Source organism: Anser anser, assembly GCF_964211835.1.
Source record: "Anser anser genome assembly, chromosome: 12".
NCBI classification, from domain to species: Eukaryota; Metazoa; Chordata; class Aves; order Anseriformes; family Anatidae; genus Anser; species Anser anser.
In genome coordinates, this window is record NC_139733.1 from 13,967,719 (window position 1) to 13,987,101 (window position 19,383).

The window sequence follows — 19,383 nt, forward strand, 5'->3', positions numbered from 1 at the left end:
AAGATTCCGCTCCATGGCTGGAGGCATCCAGGAGATTCCTCCAGTGCAGTCGGTGCCAGCCACCTCTGAGCTTGGGGCCCATTTTATGGCTCAGCCCCAAGAGCAATAGGAGCTCCTGCCAAGCTGTTTTTTGATCTTTCCACGAAACGGCTGCATTCCTGCCCTGTTAAATCACGTGCCTGGACTTCTGCTGCCTACTGGGGCTCATCGCCAGGGCTCAGGCAGCTTTGAAACAAGCCCCGGCCCCCAGACAACTCATTGCCGTGCTGCTTCAGTGAGTGGACGCTGCATCTAGTCAACACCCATGGAATTAGGCAATACAGCCAGGCTAAGCTGCTTTGCACCTGGTTGACTTTACTTCTCAGATTTTGGGAAAAAGAATTCTAAAGTTAGGTTCATGCTTCAGGGCATCTAGCATTTGTACACCAAGGAGAGTACAAAGTCAGTCCTACACTGCTTTAGGCAATGTAAAATGATTATAAAACGCCACTGTACTTCCAGCTCCAGTATCTTTGCTTGCAGAAGGGAAATGCTTGCATCAGAGCAGAAGAGCATGCTCCATGCAGTACATTTAGCTGCAACAAGCCGAGCTACAGCATGCAACAAAGTACCAGAACACTGCACCCAGCTGGAAATACCCGAGCCCGTCCATCTGGAGAGCCTGGGGCCAGGCTGTGGTGGCTGTGCCCTCTGCAGAGGTGCCTTTCTACACTTACATACCGACTCTTCTGCAGGGATGAAAGAGATTTTTTTACACTCCACTGTAGCACGGTAACCCGCTCCAGGTTTCTAAGACAGGGGTTAGCATCTCGTTGAAATGGCAGATTTCTGGCACAAGCTGAAATATCTGTTAGCATAGCGGCGGATGACACTGGAGGTAGGGGTGTCGGCAGTGATCCGGCCGTGTCAGCAGAGCCCCTCAGCCCTCTCCCCCCCAGCAGCCCTCCTTTCACCACAGCTGGGTGCCCAGCCCACTCACACGCTGATCTCAAAAAACGGGAGAGCTACCTTTAGCTTTTCGTAAAGAAAAAAATAAAGCCAGCTGCACGGGCTCCGCAGCGCTGCCCTAAGAACAGACACGGGGGCTGCCAGCTCCCAGCCCTGGGGGGGCGGCCTGGAGGGGGCTCTCAGGACAAATCCTTCCCGGAGAAGCAGGGACCTGTTTTCAAAATTCAAGCAATTCAGTCCCAGCTTGTATGCAAAGGTTTGGATTTGTGACACGCGCACACACCCCGCAGAAAGTAGCTCATGGAATTGTTAGCGACATTTAAGGTGGTTCAAGGAAATCAGAACAAACAAAAGTAAACTGTTGGAAGAGGAGAAAAATAAAATAACATATATATATATATAGGTTCACTCACCAAAGTCTGACTGCAAGTCCTTTTTCAGCCCACAGAGCATGCCTGCTGTCGCCTAGGAAATCATCCAGCGCCCCGCAGCCGCCGCTCCCCGCCGCCCCCCGGCCCGGGAACGAAAGGAATTAAAAGAAAGAAACCGTCCTGGCCGCTCCAGTTTGCAGGCACCCAAAGCCGCTGCGATCCTTTAGAAAGAAACGTCTTTAGCGGGGCTCCCCGGTCCTATCGATAGGAAGATGAAGGCGGTGGAGCTAGAAATCGCGGCTCAGAGCGACCGGCCGGCGGGGCTCCAGTTGGAGAGGAGGCGACTGAGAGGGACGGGGGCCGGCAGGGGGGCGGCAGGAGGGCGACCCCTCACGGCTCCCCAGGACCCTTCACGGCTCCTCACGGCTCCTCACGGCTCCCCACGACCCCTCACGGCCGCTCACGGCCCCTCAAGGCCAGCGACCCCTCACGGTCCCTCACGGTCCCTCACGGCCCCTCACGGCCCCTCACGCCCGGGGCGGGGACGGCCCCCGGCGGAGCTGCCGGCCCGCCTCTGTCCTTCATGGGGATTTCAGGCAGCGGGAGAAGAAGAGCACAAGGGGGAAATCAGACGAAATGCAGGCAGCTGGTGCTGGGGGGGGGCAACGCTGGGAGCCCCCGGGCTGCGGCAGCGGGGCTGAGCGCAAGGAGAGGCTGCGGCTGCCGCGCTGCCTGACACACTTTCCCCCACCCCCTCTCGGCAAGCGCTGGCAGAGCCTCCAGCACCTCTCAAGGCAATGTCAGGCTGCTGTCGGTGCCTGAGCTGCCTCCCCAAGCTGCAGCCTTGTGGCCTGCCTACAGCGGTTTAACTCTTTCTTAGGAAGGGACGCCGGCCAAAGGCACCCAAGGCCGCTGCTGGGGCTGGGGTCCGGGTGGCAGTGTGGTGGGACACGGGCCTGGTGCACCGGGTGCGATGATTCATGCTTCACCCCAAGCAGTTCTTCTCCACCTGGTCCCGCACCGAGGTGCAGATAGGGAGCTGGACCAGAGAGAAATTGCTGCAATAAGCCAGTGCCTGCTGCTTTTGCTGCTGAAATTAAAAGTGAGGCAGGGTGACCTGTGCTGACCTGCAGGCCCTGTTCAGGCGTGCTGTGAGATACAACGCCCTGTGTACCGACCAGCCCACGCCTCATGTCCCAAAGGCAGCTTTCACCGTAGTTGCTGGATCCCCTTGGGAACAAGTATCATCTACGGTGGCAGGATTATATCCACAAATGGTGAAAAGGGAGCAAAGCTTGGGCTTTGTGAAGAGCCCATGCAAAGCTCAGCATGGGCTGAGGCACGGTGGCACAAAAGCTATCTACGGTTTCGTAGGAGGGTCCGGTTGTGTTTGGGACTGCTATGATGTTTGGTTAAAGTTGTCAAAGAGCTTACAAGTTTTGAGGAAAGCTCACGGACAGGCAGCAAGGTGAAGTCTTGTTTCCTTAGGAAACAAAATCGGGATAACTCAACAGGACCTGAACACATCCAGCAGAAAGTTTTGCAGACCTGGGAACCCTAACTAACTCTGGATGGCCCACATGGAGGAGGGGAACTGGGTGCCAGCCTAACACCAGAGTTGTTGCTTGGATTGAAATGCAGCAACATCTTTATTTTGGACCAAACTCAGCTGTTTCATGCACAGACAACTTATACAAAAGCAATAAAATTACTAAGTAAGAAAAACCTACTTACAAAAGAGATATTTTGGTCCATAATTTGTTTTTAAGAAGTTGCTCAGTCTGACAATAGACTTAATTAGTAATTGAGCTGAAATTTGTAATTAGAAATCTTTTCACACAGCTATTAATGCTTTTGCTGCAAAGAAATCTCATCTTAAAGGAAAAAAAGAATCTCCAGTTGCACCACAAATACAAGAAGCTGCTGCTAATCTGGGAGCCGCACATTGCTTGGCATGCTATGAAATGGATGTCTCCAATAGGATGTTTTAAAGAAAAGCTAAAAACAACCATTTATGTTCATGCCACCAAAAAGACCTTCCCAGAATATCTGCTGCATTGAGAAAGGGCACGAGAGGACAGGGCTACTACACAGTTGAAGCTGCTTGGTTTCGTGGGTGAGAACTGGACGGAGCTGCCCCACTCCTCTGCTGCCAGGGGAGGATGAAGAAGCATTTTGGCACTTCAGACTCAGAACTGCTTGTGGCATTTGCTGAGCTGGCTGGCAAGAGCACAGCCTGCCAGAGGCCTGGAGAGGAGAGGATAAAGATGTTTTACTCTATGGTTTCTGGCCAAAACCCATCAACATGATGCTTGCTTCATGTTTCAGGTGGCAGTATATTAAAACCAGTTGAAGTGAATAGCTTGAGTCTCTCATGGGAGGGAAAAGAGCACACCGTACAGACTGACAAAATTAGGCAGCCAGAAAAGACACATTATAACATCAAAATATATAGGTGTCATAAAAGAGTGTGAGGCATCAACCTAAATCATGGCTTGACAAACTTGAGTAACCATAAGTAGAGCTTTGACTTTTCATGAACAGTCTGTACATTCTCCTCTACCTCTTGTGTGCCCTGAACTAGCAGCTACCTAAAAATGCTCTTGCAATATCATCTACTAAACAAGACTCACCTAAAAATGATGGTTATTTACCCACACACTGTGCCCACTGGAAATAGTGGATTTGGGGGGGGTAGAGGGCTGTTAAAATAATAATAATTAAAAACACACACACAAAACTTTCTACAGGGGGAAAAACAAACTCAGTTCTGTTTTCTTGGCATCTCCTGCTCTCCTACAAGCTGCCCAGGAGTAAAGAGGACACAGGGAATGCTTTCTCAGGCTCCTCTCCAGTATAAAAAGTGGAACTGGAGCAAAGAATGGGTTGCAGACAGTTCACGGCTGGAACAGCTTCCAGGTGGTCCCTACTGGAAATGTCCATCTGCACAGGCTCTTGAGGGGAACCTGCAACTAAAGAAGCAGTATCAGCCAATAAGCCATCAGCCTACAGAAGAGGGCAATTATTCTTAGTAACGGGCTGACCTTTGAGCAAAATGCATTTGTTCTAAGGAAGGAATAGCTACCTTTCCGCATTACACACACGTACCAGCACCTGGTTTATTGTTTCTTGGACCTGACACATAGTGCACTGCTCTTGGACTTAATATCCTTCCCCAGCGCAAACTTTCAAATCCTCGCAAAACCTCAGTGCGAGTGAAGCTGCAAATCTCACATGGTCTAAATTGGTTGGGATGACATTTGCAAAACACGTTTTTATGCAAACAAGACAGAGAGGACAGCAGAGGAAAGATCACAGGCTATTCAGAATATTAATTATTTAGTCTGCTGCTCAATGGATATTTGTTCCTGCGACTTAAACCATTACTTATTTAATCACTTCCAAAAGCATCTTTGTCAGAAGTCACAGGACTGTGGAACACTACAGCAAGATCCCGAAATGGATCATTTAGCACTGAACATGCTCTGAGCCCAGGAGAACACGGAGAGGATCTTATATCACACCACATTAGGAATTCTCAGGAGACTCTCTGAAGACAGCTGAATGAACATAATGAACAGTCAGCCACAGAAAAACGAGGAGGAAAAACACCCAACCACGCGCACTTACGGCACACAGAGAAATGCCGAAGTTCTAACCACATGTAAAAATCACATTAATAGCAACAGAAATTGCTTTGGGTTAGGGAAGGTTCAGAAAAGACTGACGCAGAGGCTTTCTATTTCTTGTAAATTCAGATCTTAAATTGAGATTTTTGCATTGCCACCTCCTTCTCCCCAGCTACTTCTTCCATTTAGGAATACATCCCTGCACATCAGGGGGCTGCCTGGGGCTGCACACCCCCCTGCCTGCTCATCTCCCCCTCAAGGCTTTTTTCTGGCACAGCAGACCCAATGCTCCCAGATGACTTTCCAGGAAAGTTGGTTTCTACTGGGAACTCCAACCCGGCTCTGCACAAAACCAGGAGGTCTGGGGAGCCTACACCCCTCCTTGACTGAATTGGACTTACAGCTGACGTGGAAGAGGAGGAGGAGGAGGGACAAAAGGAAAGCTCTTTACTCTCTTGGTGGAAGAGGTTTCACAGATGATTACCCAACTATCCACCGGCCCCACGCTTGCTCCATATCATCCTCTCCAATTTTCCTTAGCTATGCTAGACAACTGCATGCCAGCCTGAGGCTTGCAGCAGGGCTTTGGTCTAAGCAGATGCCTTGTTTTTAGCACACAGACCCAAAATGCAACATACTTATTTACATATTTTTATGGGAAGGGGAGAATGGAGTTTAAAAAAAAAATCTTTAAAGAAATCTCCTATTTAAACCATTTAATAATGAAACCAGAGGAAGAACTCTGATTATTCTTTCCTTTAAGTGCAAATTCCACCAGCCAGTCCTAAACATTAACTTATTATAGGTAATGAACACCGCAAGATAAATATACCCATCCGATAGGCAATTAGAGCTCTCGCTGCATGTACACACAGAGCACCAAGACGGAGAACGTTGCTAAAGGTACTTCCAAGGCCCTCATCCATCCCGTCCACCTCTAGAGCGCACTAAAACCATCACCACACATTTTTCTGCTTAACCATTTCAGGAGACATCTGCATCTGTCATTGCCCGGCTGCACTGAGGGGCATTGGGGGAGAAGCTGGTGGTGAGTGCAGGATGCCTCCCGGAGCTCTGTAATGGGAAGAAGGAAGTGCTGCAGTGACCTTTCCAATTGACACTGTCAGTTTGGTGTTCCCCAATTACGCATCTTGCCTGTGCACCAGCATCTGTAACCGGACTGAAATGTGTGTTAAAGCAGCAAGCTTCTAGGTCAGGAAGTTCCAAAACGTAATTACTGGGTTTTCCAGTCTTAAAAACTGAAACTCTTCCCAATGACCAATGTCCCCAGGCAACCTCAGCAGATTTCCCTCCCGCCTAAGAGAGCAGGGGAATATTTCCTTCCATACTCCATGTAGATGCAAGCCGAGGCACTTGAATTTTTACTTCGTAAAATTACAAAGTGTTTTCTTAGGGGAAAACATCCCAGTCCTCAGTGAGTCTGTGCCTAGGACAACACTGATCATCTACCTCCAAATCAGTCTGTTCTTCTCCATTCAACCCCCAACATAAAGTATAACCTGCAATGGCTCAGCCCTTTCCTCTTGCAAGTATCTACAAGAAAACCGACTTACCTAAAGATTTTTAGCCTAAAAGGAGGAGAGAAAACGTCTTGAGTTAATGGGAGTCAAGAGCCCTTGCCAGAACCACACCCCCACCGAGGCATGGCCTCACACTACCCAAAGCATTTTCCAGCCTTGTGGGTTTAACCTTAACGGCTAAGCCCTCTCCTCTGGGCAATTCCTCCTTACCCCCTCCTTTAGCTAACACTTCAGTCGGCGAGCTGAAGTTGTACAAGCAGGTCCAAAACCCAGTAAAAGAAGCTCAGACTTGTAATGCTCAGGCTGGGTGGGGAGCAGGCAGTGCTCTGAGCTCTGGGGAGCGACCGCATTTATGGGTCCTTCACGTAAAGCCTTACTTCTTGTTAGGCAAAAGCGCTGTCCTTCTTCTTTCCCCCACTTCTTTCTCCTTTAGCACTGTATATATGCCATGCAATCTTTTCCTTACATCACCGAGCATTAGAGGAAATCCCACCATTTACCCCAACCTGTGGATTTCTGGATTTGGGTAATCAGAATAGGAACACTTCAGGGCTGGAGACTTCAGTGCTGCTAAGAGAAACAGTGGAAGACAAATAGGCTGCAGCAAAGTGCAAGATCCCCTATTCCTCAGCCAGCCCTAATGATGCCAAAGAGCTCGTTCAGGGACCTTGTTAGCAGAGGTCAGCCCAACAAAAGTGAATCTCAGCTTTCTGACATTTTTTAAGCCAAATGGAGATCAGCTGGAGAACACACAGCGGTAAGCAATGCAGCAGGAGGGTAACGATCCATCGGCAGTCACTGGCAAGGTGGGATTTTATGACCTGGCAGGGCTGCAGTGCTCCAAAAGCAGCACCACTCTGGAAGCTGCATGCACAGCATCTGGAAGTGGGTCCATCACTTTCCCCCAGCCAGAGCATCTCTCTCCACCTCTGTGGCTGTCCTGGACAGAAAAAGCACTTTTGCTGTGCAAAACACACACGTCCATATAGGAATGGTCCTAATTAGCTTTACTTTTCTTGTGCTTTTTTTTTTTCCTTCCAAATCTTTCATAGCAATGCAACTAGCAAATATAAAACAGCCTTGGGACACAAGTCAAATCCTCTTGAGCACACACTGAGCCAGCTCAGCAGAGAACTGGGCATGAATGGAGGAACCACACAGAAAGAGAGACCTAAAGCACTGTCATGTTGCGGAAGGAAACCAAAATGCTTAGCAGCTCCCACCTTCTGGGCTAGTAGCGATCAGTGCTTCAGCATGATAGCAAGTTGTTTACAGCTACAAATCCAGAGGGAAAATAAGTGTCAAAGTTCTTCAGTCATGGGACTGGTTCTCAATTTTAAGGCCATCAAACCATTCCAATTTACGGTGAGTGCACAGTAGCTGCACTTGGCATCTCAGTATTAGCACCAGCGCTCACCTGGCAGGGCCTGTTCACGACCGCTTCTCTTAGGCAGAAATGCCGCTTCTTTTTCATATTTGGGTAATATTGCCAAAAACGAGAATAACAGCAGGCCTGTATTAGCAGCAGCCAGCATCCACCTTCCTTCCTCAGCCCAGTCGGGCAGTTTAGATTAAAAAAACTCCATCACGCAGACAATAATCATTAGAAGGAGAGGGGAAACATATCCCACTGTGGACTTCTGTTCTCCCCTGTCCTCACTCCTCCCCAGAAACAGGATGCCAAGTCTTCTGTCCTTCCAGTAGCAGTAATATGGGCCCTGGCACATCTCACCCCGAAGAGGTGCAGCACTATAGCTTAGTGCGGCCTGAAGGACAGGTCTTAACATTTAGTCACATCCAGCTCCACTCCTCTCTTGAGGGAAGGAAAACTTCTGCATCTTCCCTTAAGAGATTTATCTTGGCATCCGTGTTTTCAGACAACACTGCCAATGCAGATGGAAAAATAAGCAAGTGGGTCATCAGTCTTCGCAGTTGTCACCCGGTTTCTTTTCAATGAGTAGCAGTGTAACAATGCATTAACAATAAATGAAATGCCGTGTTAACACTAATTTGCATAGTACAGAGCCACAGTATTTTGCTTCCCCTATTCTCCTTCCAAACTCTCCTGACCTGCATATGAATCAAGATGAAATTTAATTGCTGGGGCATTCAGCAGAATCACTGAATTCCTGCTTAATGAGGCTTCATTTGTACTCTGTAGCATCAGATACCTTCTCTCCAAGGTGCTGTGTTAACTAGTTCAGATGGAAAATATTTTTCAAGGCACATTTTCATATTCATTTTGACAGTCAAAGAAACAGCAGGAAAAGCATCAACTGCAAAAAGATGATGTTAGTATCAGTAGCAAGATAAGGCTAGCAAGATCCCCAGAGCACCAGGCCATATTCCTTACACACACACACACAGAAAAACTACTAATGGCTTTTATATCTGCTGCTATGCACCGCCTCACAGTATCTACGCTGAGCAACTCTTCTAGAAAAGACAAGGCAAATCTAGGTGGGACGTGGCCAAGGTCTGCCTGGGAGCCAGCCAACAACCAGGAACAATACCAACCATTTTGGTGACTCACAAAAAGCGCAGCCCACATCACACCCAGAAGCCAGAGCCTCCGGGTGGCTCTGCGTTCAGACAGCTCATTGAGCTTACCTCATTCAAAAGTCCTTGGCCATGGTCAGAGGGCTCATTTCCTCGTCAGGTGCCTCAGCCTACGTAGCTGAACAGTCGCTTGAAAAAACAGCTTTCTTCTCTTTTTTTTTTTGCTTGTGTGTAGCACAGACACCAGCAGCAGCGCAGGCAGGGCTGCCTTGCAGTTGCTCATAGGGGCCAAAGCTTCGAGCCCCTTGAATTGCAGCCGACCACATTTCCTTGCAGTAGGATGGGAAGCAGAACTGTGCACACAGTGCGACCGGGGTACCCGGCGTACTGCAGGCACCCGAGCTGGCCCCGCACGGGGTGTGCAGCACAGCCCAGGCTGAGCCATGCTTAGTGCTGTGCTCCTGCGTTAGCTGCAAACACGGGAAGAGCAATGACTGTGAGCAGAGATGACCCAAAAGGCCCTGCAGTGATGTGCAGCATCTCGACACGGGGTTAAAGCAGGCCAGGTTCCCTTGGGGCCGCAGGAAGGCTCCCGGCTCCAGCCAGGTGCCCCAGCAGCGATGCGGCTTGCAGCAGACGCCTTTGGACAGAGTCGATGAGCGGCATGCTTTGGGGCGAGGCACATCCATCTGCTGGTTTGGCTCCAGCACCAGCTTGTGAAGTTTTACCTCCCAAGCTGGGACAAAGCAAAGCCACACACAGCTGCAGGTAACCCCCAAGTGCTGGGACCAGTTATATATAATGAGGTATTTTGGCTTTGGAGCACGTGGAGCTCCCTGAGGGACTGCAAATTGTTTATTATTGCAGGCCTGCGAGATGGGATCGGCCTCCCTTCTCCCACCCAGACTCCACAGGAACAGTTACAGCATGTTGGTAGCAGTAGGTAAAGGTTTATCCTTTTTCTTACGAGTTACAGAAACCTATAAAAGTACTGCTTACAGCTCACCATCAGCAAAGGTCCGAGCAACAACAGTGGATTTGTGCTGGTTGCAACAGGCAGAAGAGGGACCACAAAGTCAGTCTGCCATTTGCATCATAAGGGGAAAGACTGGGGAACAGGGTGCGGCGCAAGTCAGCCCTAATTATCCCAGAGTAGCTAATTATAAAGGATGTAAATTGACAGAAATAAAACCACATGGTCAATAATAGTATTTTTTAAAAGCTGGACATTTTAGCCCATTATCTTTCCAGCTGAAAAGCTTTAATTGAAAATGGCTAATCTTCCAGTGGGTTCAGGAAGGGTTTACAAGCTAATTGCTCTCTTTTCTTTAGGATTAACACTGTGTTCTGTGAATAGGGGTGGAGGGCAGCAGATGTGCAGCCTTTACTCCCTTTAATCCAAATGCCCCCAGTGCCACAGATGCTCCCAACGCTGCACAGTGGCATAATGGAATCGCTTTCTCGCACATAAAGTGGTTGTTCTGAAATGAAATTACAGCCATCTATTAGGAAGGGAACAATAAATTTCCTCCACCACACATCCCCAGCGCGAAAGACAGAGCATTAGCCTATAAAATCCCTGATGGAAGTAAATCTTGCGGGAGAGAGAGCGGCTAACAGATGAATTTACCATTCTCCTTTCGTAACTGGTGGCTGGTGTCATTTGGACGTGGGCAGAAAAGACATTATATGGCAGAAATCGGCGCATGCTTCCACAGACTTCTGGGTGGCCGGGGCCTGGCTGCTGCTCCCTAGGCATGGAGATTTACGTCAGCTGGGGGGGAGAACAACTGCCTTCCATTGAAGCTGAGGGAGAGAGAAATTACTTTTGTTTCGTTGACCACAATGGCAGCTACAACCTACTGCTCCCACAGGCTGCAGGCAAAGTTGCTTGGTGACCTGAACTCCCTGGGGTAGGTGGGATTTGAGTTACGTGAGAAAAAGGGATTGTGTGATCTCTGGGAGAAATGCACAGGAGGAAGGAGGGAGAAAACCCCTAACAGCGAAGGTAGAGTGGACCCCTAATTCTCAGAAAGAGTAGGGAAGGAAAAATGGATTCAAAGACATCTGAAAATGAATTAAATCAGGTTGTGGCCATTCAGCTCCTGTTCATATAGGGCAAGGAGGACTGAGCTCTCCCTCGTGTGAAACCTGCACCCACCCTGCACAGAAAACGAGGCACACAGTGCCTCCCTGGAAGATCCCAACTCCCCGTCCAAAAGGGGTAACACCCCTGTCAGCAAAGCATTTTTCCTTTTCCCGTTATCAGATGGCAGGAGAGCCGCACCGTGCCTCCCAGCAGCGTGCCAGCCCGCCCCACCCCGACTGCGCCTCCGAAAAGCAACGGAGCACCTGGGGCCAAAAGCAACGGGGAGAAGGATGAAGCACCTGGTGTTTGAATTGGAAGGAAAGCAAAGCCGATGTCTTGCAACACGAAAGCTCAGCAGCACTGTCCAGAACCAGAGCAGCACCTTCCAGGAAGGCGCTACAGGAGGGACCCATCCCCACTGAGCCGAGTTGTCTCACAAACAGGAGAGCATCACCTGGGCTTCCTCTAGGATGGCCAGGAAAGACATCTCTCCCTAGAGAACAATTCATCTCAACTCCCTTGAATAAAGTTCCTAAGTTCAGCAATCTGTAAACTAGAGAGGAGATTCGTCTCTTGAGAGAACAGCAAATACAGCTCATTAATTGCTTCCCCCTGTTCCTCCTCCTCCTCCTAAAACCTACAATTTCCTGCTGACTCATGTAAGAAATGGTCCAGCAATTCGTGCCACTAAGGGGTTTTGAAGGGTTAACATTGAGGCCTGGGTTTAGGCGCGAAAAGAACAAGGGATTTCTTCGGAGAAAAACTACTGACTTTGCACGGATGTGCAGTAACTTCTGATAGCCGGCCAAGAGACCACCAGATAAGGAGGAAGAATGAGAGCCTTCCTGTCTTCCTGTCTCCCTGGACCACCAGATAAGGAGGAAGAATGAGGGCCTTCCTGTCTCCCTGTTCGAGCAGTCCCTGAGAAAGTAACAGAGACTGATAAGCAGGCGACATCGGATTCGGGAAACCAATTATAATAACCTTGCCTCTTTTAGAAGTAGTAATAAATATGTATTAGCCTAGGAGTATAAAAAAGTAGATGCCTTACGTAACGGGTGTGCGTCCCGGTGGAGCAGAGACTCCCGGCGCACCCAGCGCTGTTTGCTTGCCTCTATTCGTTTAATAAATTGTAAACTCTGATTGTAATCCTATTTGGGACTCAGTCATTTATAACAATTGGGGGCTCGTCCGGGAGGGTCTTGGTTCCTGAATTCTGACTTGATCTAGGAGGGGCGCCCCCACCATTTGGTGGCTCCTGTTCGAGTCAGGTCGGGGCTAACACCATCCTGAACCTGAATAAGGGCAAGCAAAGATTTAGATTTTTTTTATGAGCTCCCTTTGCCGGCTGCAGCACTATATTTTGCCCGTAATTCTGCGCGCGAAGATCCGAACGAAGACGACGGAGTCGTAAGTATTTAATGTGTATACCGTTCGGTTGGGTGGGTTTCGGTTGCCTGTGTGTGTGAGAGTGTGACTGAGACGGAACGTAGTTCCGAAGCGATTGTGGAGGTCTTCTAACCGCGGTTCCAATCTCCCGCGAGGGACTTGGCCGGTGAAGGACCGAAGCGATTCCTATAGGATTCGTGGGTGGGTGATAGGTCCTAAACCCCCTGCAAGACACTCTCACTAAGGCAACCAAGGGCTGTAGGAATTGCCACAGTAAAATTCCTAGATGGGTCAGACAAAATTGAAGACCCGGGACCAGAGAAAAGGGAGCAAATTACCAGACATACCACCAGAAAGTCCATTAGGGATAATGATTAGAAATTGGAACGATAGGGGCCCCAGAAAAGGAAAAAGCAAAGTAAAAATGATTCAGTATTGTATGATAGAATGGCCAAAGGAGCCTTTAAGACCACATGTCTTTTGGCCTATTTTCGGATCTTTTGAAGACTGGGTTTGCCAGGCTTTAAATCTACATGTTAACTCAAAGGAACCTTTTAGCCAGGAGGAAAGTGATTATGCAGGATTATGGATCAGGATCTCACGTCCTTTTCCAGCCTCAATATTTACACTAAAAGCAGACGAGAAGTTTGACGAAGAAGAGAACAAAAAAATAAAAAATAAAAAAAAAGGAAAAAGAAAAAGATGATGAATGGGAGTCATTGGATAACCTACCACCTCTATATCCTAACAATCCACCCCCGGTGGTGCATCTTGTAATCCTGTTTTGTTCTTAAATGTTTTGACTGTGTCAAGGAGGAAGGTGGGAGCATTATCTAAGTAACAGTTTAAAAGTTTGGGTATATTCGCGGTGGTGTTCGGTCAGTTTCCCAAGTATCGGGGGAGAGGGGCTGACTGATTATCAAAGTGGTAGAACGGAGAGTCACTTCTTTGGTGGTTCGGGCCTGAGCCCTAGGAATTTGGTAAGAAGGGGGAGAGCGAATTTATTTAGGCCTCAATACCTTTTTAAACCCCCATCTTGACGGATACACAGGAGTGATTCCTTGTTTTGTGTAGGCTTACTAACAAAGTGCATGAGAAAAATTAGCATTCGGCTTGAAATTCGGTCTTATTGAAATGTAAATTTTGTGGAAAAGGTGTTATTGTTTGTCTAGAAGACGGAAGGCTGAGTGCTTCAGGTGTTTTTCCGAAGTCCTGCGGATTTATGATTGGAATGGGGCTCATTAATAATCTGAAATAGTAAAGTTTGTATGTGGAAAGAAGAGTTTAATCCCAAAGAATTGGGACATTTGGGAAGAAGATTAGGAAAAGATAGTAAAAACCTGCAATAAAAAGGTTTGCGTGGAAATTGAAACAAGGGACAGTAAGTAATATAAATAAATAAAAGGGAATGGGAAATCAAGGAAAAGGGGAAAATCCAAAAAAAAAAAAAAAAAAAAAAAAAAAAAAAAAAAGCCTCCTTGGGTGCATATTGGCACATTGGAAGGATATTGTTAGAAATGGGGGCACAGAAAGCAAGAGGACTTTCACTAAGTATTGCAATCAATGGTGGCCACTATATAAACTAAATGGCCACTTTATGGATCAATCGACTATAACAGTGTCTTGCAATTAATGTTTTTGAGGAGAGAAGGAAAATAGGATGAAATGTTGTATAGTGATATGTTGTTTCAGCATCTTGGAGGGAAAAGGTTTGGAATTAAGTTGGCCCCTGACTGAGCCTTTGGTGTTGGCATTAGAAAAGTACGGGCTGGAGAAAGATAAAGGAAGTGTTAAAAGGGTTGTTGAAGGTGTTAAAGGCTGTGTGGCATGTAGTATTTAACAGAGCTGTTTGAAGTTGAATGAGCAGGGGAAGAGGATGTAGGAATGTTAATAGTTCCGCCTCAACCCGAGGCTGAGATCTCTAAATCGCGGTGTGAGCCCTCTGGGGCAGGGGGACCGTGATGGGTCCGAGAGAGTTGTCGTGGAAACAGAAAAGCAGCTAACTCTTGAAACAACCTGAGTTCCTGTGTGAGCTCAGATTGCCAATGGGACCGCTCAGGGAACTTTCAACGATTGCATTCCCCTGACCGACCCCCTCACTGAGACCCTAATCACCCCGGAAATTATGTAAATACCAAAATCTGGTTAAAATGGGAAACGAGAATCTGTTCCAACAAGGTCCAAAAGAAACCCCTATGGAATTTTTGAATTTTTGGACCAACTTTGAAATGCAATGAGAAAAAAAAATGGACCTGGCTTAAAAACAAACAAACAAACAAACAAACAAACAGAGGCAACTGGCTAACCTCTTTCCAGGGCAATCAGCCCCTGATATCAGAAAGAAATTGTCTTAGGCTGCAGGACAAACAACAGTCAGGAATGATGGGGACCTGGGGCATCTACCCTAGCAGGTCCACTAGTTGAAATAAAGCTAGGAAACGAAGACAGGCTTGAATTTTTTGTTGGTTATGGGAGCTTCTTTCTCTGTGTTAATTAGGCTGTAAATGTAATAGGAGCAACATATTCAGTGTTAAATAGTTTAAAAGGACGATTAGGAACTAAGACAACTACAATAATTGGAGCCACAGGGAAAGAGGAAGAATGGTCATTCTTACGACCCCTTGATTTGCGTTTTGGGGGTGAGGAACTAACCCATAAATTTTAGTATGTACCAGAATGCCCGATGCCACTCTTGGGACGGGATCTATTAGCCAAATTAGATGCAACAATAACCTTTGAGGATGGAGAATTAATAATGAAGGTACCTGAGTCCAAAGTAGGCCAAATCCTAATGATCAAAGATAAACCCTTTGTTAATATTCCAAGAGAAGTAGAAAATGCAGTTATAGCAACAGTACGGGAAACAGATGTACCAGGGAAGTCGAAACTGGCACAACTGGTAAAGGTGGAATTAAAGGAAGGAGCCAAACCTGTTTGAATCAAACAATATCCACTTAAGATAGAAGCTAGGCACGGGAATAGTGAAAATTATTGACAAATTTCTCAAATATCAGATTCTGGAAGAATGTAAATCGGAATACAATACTCCAATTTTTCCAGTAAAGAAGCCGAATGGCGAGTATAGATCTGTACAAGATCTTAGAGCAGTAAATGAAATAACAAAGGATATTCACCCGGTAGTAGCTAATCCTTACACATTGTTAACATCTGTGAAAGAGAAATATAAATGGTTTACCGTGATAGATTTAAAGGATGCCTTCTTTTGCATACCTCTTGATAAAGATAGTAGAAAATTATTTGCCTTCAAATGGGAAAACGTATTGAAGTTTTTGGACCACATATGGTAACAACCGTTTTGGAACAAAGGGGGGGGGCACTGGTTATCACCCAGCCGGATGATGAAATATCAGGCAATACTAACTGAACAAGATGACATAACCTTGAAAACGACTAACCTGTTATATCCAGCAGTATTTCTAGGAACTGTTCCAGAAGAAGGACCATTGGAACACAATTGTGTGGAAATAATCGAACATACGCCAGCCGTGAATATTCGAAGGATGTACCCCTTGAAAGGTATTCAGTGGGAATACCACACTCCGTGGCACCCACAAAGCTCAGGGAAAGTAGAAAGGATGAATCAAACAATAAAACAACAATTGGCTAAGTTAATGATCGAGACACAGCTGCCCTGGACGAAATGCTTACCATTGGCACTTTTAAACATAAGAACTAAACCACACAGTGAGACTGGTTATCATCATATGAAATGTTATATGGTACGCCTTATTCTCAAGGGATGCCCCTAGGGAACAATGTAGTTGAGGATCATAGTATCCAGAAATACATAATTACCATTGGAAGGAGATTACAGGAGATAAGATAAATTGGGATGATGACTCAGACACCACCTTTAGGATTTGCTATTCATAAAATACAACCAGGAGACAAGGTCTTAATAAAAACCTGGAGAGAAGAATCATTGAACCCCCGATGGGAGGGACTGTACCTTGTTTTACTTACTACTGAAACAGCTGTGAGAACAGCAAGAAGGGGTTGGACCCACGCATCCAGAATAAAAGGACCAATAACTACCGAAGCCTGGAGGGTTGAGTCCACTCCTGGGGAACTGAAACTGAGACTAAAGAGGAACTGATATCCCAGCAATGAGGTTCTGCATGAATTAAGGGCACTGGATAAAGAGGACAAGTCTGAAGGGAGGAAAGGGAGAAGGCAAGACCGGGGTAGGACCCTCCACTGCGGCGTGTATGGTCTACCGAGGGAGGCAACCCCTATGGGTATTGACCGCCGAGTGAGAGTGCCTCGACCGGACTTCTCCCTCACCAAGATCAGTTTGTCCTGAGAAAAATAACATGAGAACCTTTTAAACCCATAATAAAATTGTGATTAGTTTTTCCAGGAGCTGGATCACCCTGAAGGGCTGAATGGTAACACAAGCTCTGAAAGCGGGCCCAACCCCATGATTGAAGGCGCTTCCCACACTCTCAAGATTGGACGGCGAAAAAGGCTTATAATATGACAGGTCGCCAAAGAGAACTGAATTGTGACTGTAAGTGGAAACCCAACGTGGGAGCTTGGAAGCGTGCATATACGAGTACAAACGGGGCAGACATTGTAACAGGACCACTCGGTAACAAGGACACTCTGTATTATCACGCCCCAAAGGGTAAAGATGGATGGGATGGTCATTTTCCAAACGGGACGTGGGCCCTAAAGGGACATTATTGGGTGTGTGGCAAACATGCTTACAAGAGGCTACCTGGAAACTGGTCGGGAATATGCTATGGGGGGTACATAAGACCCTTGTTCTTTTTATTGTCACAAACACAAGGAAATCATTTAGGAATAAGATTATATGATGACCTGAACAGAGTAAAACGATCTATTGATACTTCCTTATCCGGGGGTAGTGCCCAAAAATGGGGAAAGGATGAATGGCCTCCTGAAAGAATCATACAGCATTATGGGCCAGCCACCTGGAACCCAAATGAGTTGATATCAGGAGCCCGAGAACCTATTTATAATTTGAACCGAATAATTAGGTTGCAAGCTATCCTCGAGGTTGTAACAAATCAAACAGCGACAGCCTTGGATCTTTTGGCTGACCAATCCACTCAAATGAGAAATGCTATATTCCAACATAGAATGGTCTTAGACTATTTACTAGCAGAAGAAGGGGGAGTATGTGGAAAACTGAACGATTCTAATTGTTGTCTACAGATTGATGATAATGGAAAAGTGGTCAAGCAGATAACAAAGGAAATTAGAAAGTTAGCCCACGTCCCAGTACAAACTTGGAAGGGTATGGATTGGGATTTCTTTTCATGGTTGCCTGGTGAACCATGGGTTAAAAGGATGCTGTTTTTATTTTTATGTGGTGTAATGACATTATTGTTTATACCTTGTATGATACCTTGCTTTACGTTGTTGATACGGCGAGTAATAAATAGCACCCAATTTGTGATGACTTCAGTGGAGAGAAAAGGTGACGTGTCGATAATGATGCTTAAGAAGTGGACACCCCGAGAACTGACTGATGAAATCCAATTGTTACTGACAAAGGTTGAAGGAGAGACACGAATTGATGATTAAAAAAAAAAAAAAGGGAGGAATTGTAAGAAATGGTCCAGCAATTCGTGCCACTAAGGGGTTTTGAAGGGTTAACATTGAGGCCTGGGTTTAGGCGCGAAAAGAACAAGGGATTTCTTCGGAGAAAAACTACTGACTTTGCACGGATGTGCAGTAACTTCTGATAGCCGGCCAAGAGACCACCAGATAAGGAGGAAGAATGAGAGCCTTCCTGTCTTCCTGTCTCCCTGGACCACCAGATAAGGAGGAAGAATGAGGGCCTTCCTGTCTCCCTGTTCGAGCAGTCCCTGAGAAAGTAACAGAGACTGATAAGCAGGCGACATCGGATTCGGGAAACCAATTATAATAACCTTGCCTCTTTTAGAAGTAGTAATAAATATGTATTAGCCTAGGAGTATAAAAAAGTAGATGCCTTACGTAACGGGTGTGCGTCCCGGTGGAGCAGAGACTCCCGGCGCACCCAGCGCTGTTTGCTTGCCTCTATTCGTTTAATAAATTGTAAACTCTGATTGTAATCCTATTTGGGACTCAGTCATTTATAACACTCACCATCAAAGGGAACACCCCAAAACCCAGCAAGAAAGCCCTGCAAACACCACCCATACAACAGTGTATCAGTCAAACCCACGGCAGCAGAAGAAACAAGAGCTGGCGGGACAGATACCAGACACAGAAACATCAAAAGCTCGACAGCTTTAAAAATGCAATGTATATACAGTTCTGCTGAATATACGCCTTTTCAAACCCTTACCTGGAACAGTCACTAAGCTGCTGTCCTAAATCCAGTCTTTTATTAGCTGGAGAAATTGAATATTTAGTATTCAAACAAAGATGAACTGTTGCCAGTCAAAGCACGATACTGCATTCAGCAGTGATCTCTATCTATCATGCAGAATATTTCTCAACCGCAGGAGGAAACCTCTCCAGCAAGCAGACGGCACACACGCAGATGATGGGCACATGACGGTATCAAAATCTAGATGGATGCTGAGATAGCAAAGGCCTGGGTTAGGAGGAGGTATTCGCAAAACTCCATTAACCCAGTGACCCAGTTTAAGCCAAAGATGCCTCCTCGTTTGTACCTTTTGATGACACACGAGAAGAGGCAGCAAGCGCGCACTCCGCTACCTCGACCGCTGTTTGCACGCTGAAACACAGCAGTCACCTGTGGCAGCAAGGCATAAAAGTTAGCTGTTTATTCATTACTGCCATAAGGTTCAGAGCAATTTTGGGAGCGGGGCTGTTCCCTCGATATGTTATTTCCCTGTGCTTTCCTGGACATTGTTTCTGCTGCTCGAGGGAACTGCTGCAGAAGTTCATGCTCCAGAGCTGCACCTCCTGCTCCA

At 46.8% G+C, this 19,383-nt stretch overlaps 1 protein-coding gene and 1 long non-coding RNA gene across 14 annotated transcripts in view; one reads left to right on the top strand and one right to left on the bottom strand.

The window, feature by feature from the left end:
- The window catches only part of GRIP2 (glutamate receptor interacting protein 2), a 266,312-nt gene that overhangs the window by 82,261 nt on the left and 164,668 nt on the right, over positions 1 to 19,383 (bottom strand). The window contains exons 1-2 of one of the 13 annotated variants that reach the window (XM_083796152.1): positions 10,619 to 10,788; positions 1,362 to 10,469 (exon numbers count right to left, since the gene is read on the bottom strand). The exons of 10 other annotated variants lie outside the window; for them this stretch is intronic. In XM_083796152.1, coding sequence (XP_083652278.1) covers positions 1,362 to 1,401 — 40 coding nt within the window. In that variant the 5' untranslated portion in view covers positions 1,402 to 10,469; positions 10,619 to 10,788. Of the gene's footprint in view, positions 1 to 1,361; positions 10,791 to 19,383 lie in introns of those variants that run through there. 2 more of the 13 variants (XM_083796153.1, XM_083796144.1) reach the window with 2 other exon arrangements.
- Positions 11,740 to 18,557, top strand: LOC310880431. The gene is made up of 2 exons (XR_014571677.1): positions 11,740 to 12,487; positions 15,896 to 18,557. It is a non-coding gene; the product is annotated as an uncharacterized lncRNA (long non-coding RNA).